The 12444-nt window shown below is 44.3% G+C and overlaps 1 protein-coding gene across 7 annotated transcripts in view; it reads left to right on the top strand.

Moving 5' to 3' along the window:
- The window catches only part of TMEM132D (transmembrane protein 132D), a 399506-nt gene extending 387425 nt beyond the window's left edge, over positions 1 to 12081 (top strand). For all 7 annotated transcript variants that reach the window (XM_044990406.1, XM_044990405.1, XM_044990408.1 and 4 more), the window contains 4 exons: positions 783 to 988; positions 2608 to 2881; positions 5862 to 6053; positions 9295 to 12081. In XM_044990406.1, coding sequence (XP_044846341.1) covers positions 783 to 988; positions 2608 to 2881; positions 5862 to 6053; positions 9295 to 10479 — 1857 coding nt within the window. In that variant the 3' untranslated portion in view covers positions 10480 to 12081. The remainder of the gene's footprint in view (positions 1 to 782; positions 989 to 2607; positions 2882 to 5861; positions 6054 to 9294) is intronic.
- The last annotated feature ends 363 nt before the right edge of the window (positions 12082 to 12444 follow it).

Here is a 12444-nt window from a genome sequence, read left to right as displayed (position 1 = left end):
TAGCAGAGATAGTGGGAAGAGGACCAGGACAGGAGAAGGGAAGCCACAGAGAAAGCATAGAATGTCCAGAAGCTGTCCACACCACTCCACAGAAATGCACAGAATGTTCTCACAAACGGGGTGAGGACCTCAGCTTTGTGTCTTCTCTGAAAAGTGACACCCCCAAAGGCACAGCAACCCTAATGCCATGTGTTAGTGCTGGTCCACTACTGATTCAGAGGGAATCTTTTAATGCTACTTCCTGCAATACAGCAACCACCATCACCACTCCAGGACATCATTTCAGAATTGATCAGGGAAATATGCCTCCTATTGAATATCCTGTGCAGGCACCTACCCATCTGATTTTCCTCATGTTTACATTACATTTCCTTAGAATCACACCAAATTGGAGGAGGGGGAACTTAATACCATTTGTCTGACTTCCTGGGGGGCTGAGACCATGACTCAGTGGACTTCCATCAGAGCCAGAACAAGTTCAGAACCAGAGCCAGAGGTCCTAATGGTGGGACTGAGAACTGAACAGAGCTGTTCTTTTATGGTAGCTCCCATTGGAAATATTTATAGCAGGAAAAGCCTGTTTGCTCGCAAGTATTCCTAAATTATGCAGTCTGCTAATGGCAAACCAGGGACCTTTCTTGTTGTTGCTAGTTGTCCTCAGAGTTTGGAACTAGTTCAAACCCGAATCTTATCTCTCCCTCCCTCCCACTCACTCAGCACGGGGTGAGCTTTATAATTTTGTACAGAGACTCATTAATTTTTTTCCCCTTTCCCTTTTACAGGTTTCTGACAGATGTGACTACGTCTTTGTCAACGGGAAGGAAATGAAAGGCAAAGTGAATGTCATCGTTAATTTTACTTACCAGCATCTGACTGCCCCACTGGAAATGACAGTCTGGGTTCCTCGCCTCCCACTGCAGATAGAGATTTCTGACACAGAACTAAACCAGATCAAGGGGTGGAGGGTCCCTATCATCTCTAATAAGAGGTAGGTTTCATTAGCGAATTTTTCAATCGGGGTGGTTCACGTGCCAAGCATCTGACATAGCCAGCGGATCTGCACACACTCATTTGGCCTTAATGCAATTCCGGTGTAAACCTGAAGGTCACCAGACATTTATTCAATCAGCTGTCGCACTGTACTTATTAGGGCAACAGGAACCACAGATTGCATGGATCTGCACTGAAAATCAATTTCCTTTTATAGCACTAGTGGCTTAAATGGAAATAGCTTGTTGGCCGGGTGAGGCAGGGTCAGTGTTTTCACTTGTGCCATACTACAAGACATCAGCAAAGACCAGATCTGCCTGGTCTGAGGCCTGGTAAATGGGATGCCATTGCTTAATTTATTATTAATAACTATTTATTAAGCATAATAATTACTAAGTGTGTTTACATCACTTATATATTCCATATGTATATTACAATAGGTACATCCTCGTTAGTATAGTGGTAAGTAGCCTCACATGGGAAACCGGGGTTTGATTCCCTGACTGAGAAGCCATAGTGTTTTAAGCCCTGGCTGGGATGATTTAGTTGGGGATTGGTCCTGCTTTGAGCTGAGGGTTGGACTAGATGACCTCCTGAGGTCCCTTCCAACCCTGATATTCTATGATTCTATGAAATCAGGATCAGGGTCCTATTTCGCTAGGTGCTGTGTAGACACAGTCCCTGCCCCACAGAGCTTACAGTCTGCAAAGACAAGTGGTACACGAAGGGTGGGCCAGAGGGATATGTGTTTAATACAGTGACAATTTTATTAATTACTATTACAACAAAGTGATAAAGTAGGTGTGAACTATTCTCATCTGCCCTTGATTTACTGACTGGTTTCCTTGAAGCGTCACAGTAGAAGGTTTCTGCTGGAGGGATTTGAAAGCATGGCCTTGCAGACCTATTCAAAGAGGGGTTTCCATGCGTTAACTGGCAGCATGGAGATATTGGTATGAGCAGCTGATAAGAGCACAGAGGAGATGTTCGTGTCCATCTCTGACAAAAGCACAGACAAGTCAGGCATCATAGACAGAGTGGGGTGAGTCATGGGATAAGAGGTATGAAGGTGAAGATGAAAAGTTTGGACTTGACATGGGAAGTCACTGGAGGGATTCCAAGAGGATGGGGGAGGGGTGGGGTGGAGTGTAGGGTGACCAGACAGCAAGTGTGAAAAATCGGGACAGGAGGTAGGGGTAAAAGGCCCCTATATAAGACAAAACCCCAAATATCAGGACTGTCCCTATAAAATTGGGACATCTGGTCACCCTAGTGGGGTGGTCAGAGGCGCAGGCAAGGAAGGCGACTTTAGAAGCTGCTTTTTGTGTGAACCAGGGGCATGGTGCTATGAAGGCGAGAGAAACCAGGAGGCTACCGTCATCCTTGGGGGAGATGAGGGAATATGACTTCTGTCAGAAATGTTCTAGAGGAAGAAGCTGCAGGATTGGACGTAGCCTGAGTATGCAGGACAAGAGAGAGGAAAGAGCTGAGGAGATACCCCAGCTCCCTGTTTGGATGCCCCATCAGTGCTTAACAAACTGTTGCAGCCGGGCACACAGCCTCGCCCTCCTTCCTTGGGTTGCTTGATTTTTTTTTTTAATGCTGCTGTTTCCCCAGACCAGCCCGAGACAGCGACGACGAAGAAGAGGATGAGCGGAAGGGCAGAGGCTGCACCCTGCAGTACCAGCACGCCATGGTGCGAGTCCTCACACAGTTTGTAGCCGAGCCCTCCGACTCAGGTGGCCAGCTGAGCTATTTGCTAGGTTCTGACTGGCAGGTGGATATTACGGAGCTGGTGAGTGACTTCATGCAGGTGGAGGAGCCCAGAATTGCTAAGCTGCAAGGCGGACAGGTTTTGATTGGACAAGAACTTGGAATGACAACAATTCAGGTAAGAAAAACTGGCTACTGGGCTCCCCCTCCTCCTTCGCCTTGGTGTACCAGGCTTTACCCTGCCCTCCTGAGAACAGCACTTGGCAATCATCACTGGGGGAGTCCCTTCATTAGGAATAGGAGCATAGAAATGGAGTCAAACCAATCTCTCCCAGATCCAACACCCTCAGACCTGGGGCGGGACAGAGGATGAAATCTAAACCTGGATCCAGATCTGAATTTTACAAGGTGTTCTTAACTTTATAAATGGATATGCCACCACACCCCTCTCCTCTCCCCCACACCCCAGGGGTTGGGGCTTCGAGGGACTCTCTGAGATAGGAAGACAGGAATTGGGGTATCGGGAAAAGACTACAAAGTTTTTTCACTGTTACGCTGGGTCCTGGGTTTGAATCTAGCCTGGGTTGCTAGTATCTGAAAGCTTCTGCCATCCGATGCCTATTTGGCGGCTATGTCAAAAATGACTGGTGGTCTGAGTTGTCCACTGGGCAGTGGGCACTGTGCCCACATCATCAAAAACACCATGACTGGTACAAATATGCCCCCTTCTTGGCAGTTTTAGTGGAGACGCCATGGACTGAATGGGGTTGGAGGCTGAATGACCCTCTGCCTCTGAAATGGTGAACCTTTGAGTCAGGGTTGAGACACATGAGTAGGGAAGGTTGCATGGACAGTGTCCCAGCTGTGTCTATTCTGTGGCTAATGAGAGGATTTCAGTCTCAAGGGCTTTCACCAGCCATACAGTCACACCTAAAAACTAACATTTGAACACACAGGAATGTCGCCATTGACCATTGATCATGCATCTAGCACAGTGTCCCTTCTGCAACAGAAGCAAAGACCATATGTTTCGGCAGAAAATGTAAAAACCTACCTAATACACTCACTGGTGCAATACTCTACTGGGTGTGGGGATGGGACAGGTTACTTTCTCTTCCCAGCTATTGATCAACCTATGCCCTGAAGCATGTGGGTTGCAGACATCCCATGTAACATCAGAACCCATTTCTGCCTATATTTGACTAATACTTTTTTGATACCAGATCCACAACTGCAGCTATGACAAGGGAGGCAGCTGGTGAAATAACTTAATATTGTCAGAGCCTAAATTGACAGAGCAAGGCGCTAAAGCTGATATTAACCAGGACAGGTTGAAGAATCAGGATGGAAATATGAAATATGAAAACCTGGGATTGAAATTATTTAAATTCAAGTCGTGTTACAAGATATAAACATTACAGGGACAGGGACACCCACAAAGCAATAATAGCAATCAGTGCTCAGATAGTGCTTTCCAGCCAAGCGTCTCTAGGTGCTTTAGAAAGGATGAGAATAAGGGTCATTAGGCCAAATTCTCTGTTGGTGTAAATTGGCGTGGCTCCATTGACTTCAGTGGACCTATTCCAATTAACGCTAGATGAGAATTTGGACCATTAACTCCATTTTACAGATGGCGAGACTGAGGCATAGGGAGGTTAAATGAGTTACCCAGGGTCACACGGAGAGTCAGTGGAAGAGCCAAAAAACAGAAGCTAGTTCTGCTAACACCTTTTCTGGTAACCTATTCACTGGATCGGGAAGCGAGGTCCCAGAGATGAAAGGATAAATCTCCTATACGTTCTCCCAGCTAGACAACCTATCAGCAGGCACTGGGGCTAAAAGGGAGATAATTGCCTCATCTTCAGGTATGTTCATGACCCCAGACTTTCAGGACAGCCCCTTAGATATCTGCATCTGCATGTGTTGACCGCACTGATTGTCGGTCCTGGGGAAGTGGGCTTCTGGGGCTGCTACGCCTGGGAGCCTCAATAAAAAAAGTCTTTTTTATAGGCCTCCAAGACTCTGGCACTTGCAGTGCTCACTACAAGGGCACATAAATATCTTGAGTGACTCTGAAAAGGGAATTCAAAGGGAAAGAAACTGATTAAAGAACCTGTTTGGCAAAGTGTAGCCCACCACACAAGCATCATTAAACTAAGCCCCCTTCTAAATACAAGTCTGTGGTTAGTGGTGTCTCAGTCTGGCAACTTCTCCTGCTTAGAGTATTCAGATCCCTTTCGTCTGAACGAGCCTCCTTTCTATGTTTCCGTCCCATTGTCACAACAGTTTTCTGCAGTGTGCTCTTATCCTTTAGTTCCGCAGGGCAAGAATTTGGAATGAAACATTCTACTAATTGTCTACAAATTGTGTTGTGATATTTAGAATCTTAGTAAAAGGTTTTTCTACCTTTACCTCCCCCCATACTTTTTTAATTATTACCGATTTAATTGAACATAATATTACAGTTACATTTATAATGAACTTAGAAAGGGTTAATAAAGAGAGCTGAGTGAACAGCTGATTTTTCAGCGTGGTGGCCGAACTGAAAAACCTGGAAACAAATCAATTACTTTGTAACTGAAACTGTTTTTATCACAGAAACCAACCCCCTAGAATGCGTTCAGTTAAACAAAACATTGCAAACATCCTTTGGGAATGAAATTCCAAATGGTTCGTTTTGAAAATGTCGAAACAAAGGGTTTTGTCATTTCTGGGGGGAAAAATATTTTTTCTGGCCGAAACTATTCCGAGTTTGACCTGAATTCACGAATAATTTCAGTGACCCAAAATGTGCATTTTTAAGCGAATTTACTGCTTGCTGAAAAAATATCTCCCAACTCTATTAATAACTGATTAATAGATGTTCTAAGCATGTTACAGATGTGAATAGCAGTTACAAGTGCATTAGTAAAAGGTGTTGTATATATTCATAAGCAGCCTATTTACTGGTTGGACTCTATATCCGTTTATGACAATTGATTAACCTATCATTCATTATTAATGTATAAAGATAGCCCTAATATTAAATCTGTGCACTAATGAATAGTGCAATTTATTATTTATTTGCATTACAGTAGCACCGGAGGGCCCATTGGGGATGCCGTTGTGCTGGGTGCTATCCAAAAACATCCAGTGATGATAGCAATTTCTCTTTTCAGATCCTGTCCCCTCTTTCGGACGCCATCTTGGCCGAGAAGACCGTGACCGTTCTAGACGAGAAGGTGACCATAACAGACCTCGGAGTCCAGCTGGTGACTGGATTGTTGCTCTCCCTGCAGCTCAGCCCAGGGAGCAATAAAGCCATCTTTGCTACAGCAGTAGCACAGGAGCTTCTTCAGTCACCAAAGCAGGTACAAGGACCCAGCGCGTGCGCTGTGGACTGACAGGATGCCACGTCTGAGCCCCAATCTACTCAGCATTTCCCGCCAGCTAAGCTGATGGGATCAGGTGGCCTTTTATTAATAATATTCTAGCAAAACATTGTAATTTATAGGCACCTATATCTGAAGGTCACCAGGCACCTTAATAGAAAAGCAACGTTCCCATAAAAAAAAGGCAATATGCCTGTAAAACAAACATCCAAGTGCCAACAAACAAACCCTCTCCGTCTCTTTGGTTCACAGCCCATAAATAACGCAAAGCCCCACAGACAACCCAGTCACATGCCATAAATAAACAACTAAACCCGCCTGTCCCGCTGTTGGGATCTCTGGCCCCATTTATTCCATCCAAATTAACACACCGCCCCTCAAGCTCCGGCCGGGGCACACATCTATGAATGCACCAGTCTGGAGATGAAAAAGGAAAGAGCTCTGTATTTCCCCACAGTAAACTGTTGTGATCCAGTTTCTCTCATTCATACTGGAGTAACTGCTGGTGGTGGTGGAATTATTCCAGATTGACACTGGTGCAAATGAGAACAGGGCATGCTCTCTTGTGCTGTAAACTGCTAACAGGTGGGGCTAGACTTGCTGTAATGCCAGACACCTCCATCTTTAGTTATTTGCTATGAGTATTTCAAAATGCCCCTGAGAACCTCCCATTCTTACTGACCCATGTTATGGAGGTATCTTAAGCAAGGGCTGATTTTTCAGTCACCCCTTGTCACCTTTGTCAGGGGCCACAAGGTCTCTCACTTCCCTTCTGCTCATCCCCATCCCTTCAAAAGCCCGTTTCTGATGAGGACAGTCAGGTAATGATTCCAGCAGGGGCCATCAGCTTTGTTCCAGCATTTGCTTGAGCCTTTCTTTATGAGCAACACCAGATACTTCCTCCTGTCGGAGCTGTGAACTCTTGCTGGTCCCAGGAATGCTAGATTCAAACTCCGATCCCGTGTGATGCTCAGCCAGTGCGCTGCTCTCTCTCACACCCTCACTTTGAAACTGCTTTGTTGGGGACCTGAGTGATTGAATCACATGGTGCACTCATCCACTGGCACTCAGCAGCCATGCGCTGTCCGCATTCACACAGCTCATTGAGTCTGAAAACATTGGATCATTTAACAAATTTGCCATCAGTGACTGATTGATCTTTGTTCTTTCTTACGCTGTTGTCTGCATTTGAAATTACTTATTTTGTATACCAATGTCATCAACGGGTTTACACCAGGGAAGACCATGGAGTGACACAGGACGAATTGGGCCCTTTATGTTTAAACACATTTTGTGCTTTAAAGGTAAATGATAAGGGTAAATATATTTGAATTTTGGCCAACTGGTGAGAGACTCTAATTCATCGCAGGGCTTTATCCTTGAGCTGGCGGATGAGAAGTAACATAGGGCTGCTGTCTTTTTAGCGCAATAAAAATCAGGTTCCCATAAATTTCCAAGAGCTATGAAGATGATGCCACGCAGCTAGAAACAGAGCCCATGAGCTAATCCATTGCTGACATGTGGAGCTAAACACTCTACCTTGAAATCAGCTCAGAAGCTGGGTTTGATGGCATTTAGCCCCAGCGTGCTACGCCACTCTGACTTTTCAGTTCCAAGAAATCAAGTCTCTTTGAATCCCTCTTCTGGGTGCAGTGGCACACTTGGAATGCTGGCGAAAATGTAACACACCAGAAACGAAAATGTTCCCCTGGCAGGGCTGTACGAGTTTTGATCGGTGCCCAGTTACTCCTCTTGTTTAGAACATTATATTTCAAAGCACGTTCCCCATAAGGAGAGCAATGTGAAATTATTAAATGATTATGCGGGTTTAAGCATTACAGAGGGAGGATGAGAGTTGATGCCATAAATTCCGTGTGGCCTTCAAGAAACATCTGATGATTAATAAACACAAAGCCAGGATTTATGACAGAGCCCGCAAAGTCTTAGGGCCTGGTCCTGAAATAAGGACACAGGCAAAGCTCCCATTGAGGATGCTGGGAGTTTTTCCTGAGTAAGGATTTCAGAATCAGACCCTTAGTTAAAACAGCAGAGAATCCTATTACAGTGTAGGCTATCTCCTGTGATTTTTATGGGAGAACCACTAGTAAACATGATTTTAAAAAATAAAGAAAAAGGTTCACTCTCCGCATGTGCATTGTTAGGATGTAAAAACAGCCTGGTTTTTTGTTTGGTTGTTTTATTCTTCAGGTCTGTCATCTACTCTTTAAATACATATAAAATAGTTAGATGTAGATGGTGGAAATGGACTCCAATGGAGCTATACTGATTTACACCAACAGAGTATCTGGAGTGGGTGTATGCATGTGCCGGCCAAGATATTTAGAAGCTACTAACAATTTTGAGTGTCTCTACTTTTGGTTGCCCACTTGAGACATCCTAAAGGGCTTGATTGTAAGAAAGTGCTGAGCACCTGCCCTCTGAAGATGAGACCCCTTTAAAGGTGTCTCAAGTTGGCAACCAAAAATGGAGGGTCCCAAAATCACTAGACACGTAAGAAAATCTATTGTGTGTAAAAGACGCAGAATTCGGGCTCAACTCTGCCCCTGTTGAATTCAATAGCAATGGGTCTGTTGACTTCAGAGGATGTGAGATCAGGACATCATAATTCTAAACAAAGGAGAGTATTGTCTTGCTTTACATTGTTAGCAAGCATGACATTTATCTTGAGCGTTTTGCTTAAACAACAACCCCCACTGACCCACCTTGTGCAAAAACATTTTTATGCTGAAAGGCAAAAACGAAGCTCGAAGACCTGGAGTCACTGTTGCTTTATTTGCTAGATTAGGTGCTTTTAACATATGTTACATATAACAAGAGGAGACTTGGTATCTTAAGCAGTTTAGAAATAATGTAATAAATATTTTTTAATTTAAATATCTAACTACAGTAAACGAAGTCAGTAGCCAGTAATGCCTTTTGATGTGCAATTTATTATCGTGCTGAAGTAGACTCCATGGATCTCAGAGAACACAGCTCCCTTTTAGCACCTCCAGGGAAAACAAAGCTTATTACCAATGGGTGTTTAAAACTAGTATTTTTTATATGTCTCAGTGAGGAATTAATTTTCTTGCTCAGCCTTATTTCTGTCCTGCTTATAAATGGTTTGTGGGGAGGAGGGGATTGGTGGGGAGACAGTATGTTTCCCTTGCTGATTATTCTGTGTGTGTGTGTGTGTGTGTGTTTGTTTTATATATTACAGGAAGCAGCCATCAGCTGCTGGGTCCAGTTCAGTGATGGATCCGTCATGCCCCTGGATATTTACGATGTCAGAGACTTCTCCTTGATGGCTACATCTCTAGACGAAAAGGTGGTCTCCATTCACCACGACCCTAAATTCAAGTGGCCCGTGATCGCTGCTGAGACTGAAGGCCAGGGGACACTGGTGAAGGTGGAGATGGTGATCAGTGAACCATGCCAGAAATCCAAAAGGAAGAGCGTCCTGGCTGTTGGGAGTGGGAGTATTAAAGTCAAGTTCGGACAGAGCGATGCCAACCCTAATGTCAGCGACAGCAAGCAAAACGGGGCTGGAGTCCACCTGGAAAACCATGCAAGTGACCGGCGTCAGAAAACCACCTTGCAGGACAGAGCTAGGCCAGATGGGCAGTATTACAGCAGCTCCTCAGTGGGCCGAATGGAAGGCAAAGGAACTACCACAGACAGGTCTATTTTAAGTAAAAAAGAGGACAGAGAAAGCCTTCTGGATGATGACAGCCATCTGCAGAACATTCCAATAGACTTCACCAGTTTCCCTGCACAGGTGGACTTGCCAAGAAGCAATGGGGACTTGGAAGAGAATGACCTTGTGCAGACACCCAGAGGGCTCAGTGATCTGGAGATAGGAATGTATGCTTTGTTGGGAGTCTTCTGCCTGGCAATCCTTGTCTTCCTTATCAACTGTGTCACCTTTGCTTTGAAGTACAGGCACAAGCAGGTCCCCTTTGAAGAGCAGGAAGGCATGAGCCACTCTCACGACTGGGTTGGGTTGAGCAACAGGACAGAGCTTCTGGAGAATCACATTAACTTCTCATCCCAACAAGATGAGTGCATCACTGCCATTGACAGAGGGGTGGACTTTGAGGAGAGCAAATATCTCCTCAGCACAAATGCCCAAAAGAATGTTAATGGACAAGTCTTCAGGTCATCAGACTCTACATTCATTGAAGGGAAAGAACAGAAAAGTGAACCAACCGCCTCTCCTACCTCCAAGCGGAAACGAGTCAAATTCACCACCTTTACCACCATCTCCTCCGACGATGGGTGCCCAACCGTCAATTCCATCCTGATGAGTAGTGAGGACGATATTAAATGGGTGTGCCAGGATATGGACCTTGGGGAGTGCAAAGAGCTAAGAAACTATATGGAGAGATTACATGAGAGTGTGTAACAAGACGCTAAGGACCTTTTTGGTTTTTGGTTTTCACTCACCTTTCTGCCTTTAATTTTGGGTATTGGGGCAAAAAATGTGTTGGCAAATGAGAGTCAAGTGGTGGATAATACCTCAGTGGAGCCCCGGAAAGCAACCCAAAACTAGCTAAGAAAGCAGAGATCCTGGACAGCTCATACAGTTCAAGTCTTCTAATGGGCTTGGAGACTGGAACAAAATGTGTGTGCAGTTTCTGATGCATGGCAACATGGAAAAATAAACCTTAGAAAATAATAAGAGCTCATTCTCTGAGCTTTCCCGGGAAATCAATAAAAATAACAAACTCCAACACAGTTTGGATATTACAAAGCTCACACAGTTCTAATGTTCAATATCACAGGCTGTGGTTAAAAGCGGAAATCAGGCTCGGAATAAACGGATCAACGAAAGGAAGCTTGTCATTCTAGACACAAGCAGAGGGCATCCAGCTGAGAACGTTAATTTAAAGCTGACAGACAACTGCAGTGTGAGCAGCACAGCAACCTCAGTTGCAAAGTTATGAGTTTCCAAAGAATCTGGGGGTTGGTGGAGGGGGAGAGACTGAGTTGTTTACAGACCTGCATGACCATCTCCCAAGCAATGAGAATGGATACACCGACAATTATAACGGAACGCTCTCCTTTTCAGTAGATGCTGAGATGATAAACTTTGCTGGCCACTTTTCAGTATTTCTTAATTTGTAAAATAGGAGAAGGTATAATCTATAATCAACATACTGCTCATATAAAGGAAAGTTTGCTTTGGAAAGGTTTGAGAGACCCAAGGTCTTTTAAAGAAGTCCACTCTATCTGGTTTTCCTGTTTAAATTTGTATTGCCCAAGCATTTTCCTGGAGCACTCTCATTTGATATCCGGGGGGGCACTTATTAGCATTGATCTGCTTTGAAAGTTTGGTGGCTTTTCCCTTCCCCGAGATCCACATTTGTTTATCCACAGTGCAGTTCTGCCAAGCACAGGAGCCATGGGAACTAATTTGGTACTTGCTTTATCTTTTGTAATTTACCAAAGTTGGCCGCTCTCTCTTGGGTAAGTATAAGTTGTGCTGAACTCCTTCCCCTTTTGAGGCTAGGTTGTTCATTTCCATTTTGATCATGCTTCTTCAGACCCACTGCTGCGCATATTTATAGGGCAGCATGAAGGCCAGGGAGGAGCACTATACACCCTAATAGCTGAACAGCTAAGCTTGGTAAATAATATTTGTTTCATCCAGCGGTGATGATTGTCTTTTCTCATTCCTCTTATATGTGTATATTTAGTAGAATTCCAGTAATTGCCCTTTGAATCTGAAGTGCCCTCCTGCCCTAAAACTGGAGTCATCTGTTTGGTCCAGGATTAATCGCCAGTGGCAAAATGCCAAGAAACTATGGTTTGGTTTGGGCTTCCCCCCTCCCCATCTCCATTTGTTTTGCAGACTGAGCCCATGCCTTTAGTTGATTACAAAGTCTCTCACAGCCACCAAACCTAGGTTGTCCAATTTAATATCCCACCCTACCCACGAACGCCTTGATTGAATCCATCTGTATTTAGAATGTATTGTAGATTGTAAGAATGTAATATATATTTATAAACATACCAACTGCGAATAAAATTTGCATTTCGGTGGGCTTCATTTTTTTTCCTACTCTGAGCTCCTCTCTCTCCTTGCACTCATTTACCATAAAAGAGACTGTCAACAATGTATACAACTGTTCTTGGATTAAAGGAACATGCAGATTTAAGGATTTCAGCACAATCCAGTTACAAACTTTTCCATCTTGTAATGTGGCGCTTTGTTTGTGTGGAAGATAAAACAACAACGCCAACACGTTATGATTAAGTGCATTTTGCACCGAGTCACCCTTTCAAGATTTGAAACTCTTTGCAAATAACACTCATGTATAGTTCTGTCTGGAAAGCCTACTTCACAAGATGCAGGTAGTGTTCGGTT

Source organism: Mauremys mutica, chromosome 16, assembly GCF_020497125.1.
Source record: "Mauremys mutica isolate MM-2020 ecotype Southern chromosome 16, ASM2049712v1, whole genome shotgun sequence".
Classification (NCBI taxonomy): Eukaryota; Metazoa; Chordata; order Testudines; family Geoemydidae; genus Mauremys; species Mauremys mutica.
The sequence above is the reverse complement of the archived record's forward strand: the minus strand, read 5'-3'. Positions and strand labels throughout refer to the sequence as shown.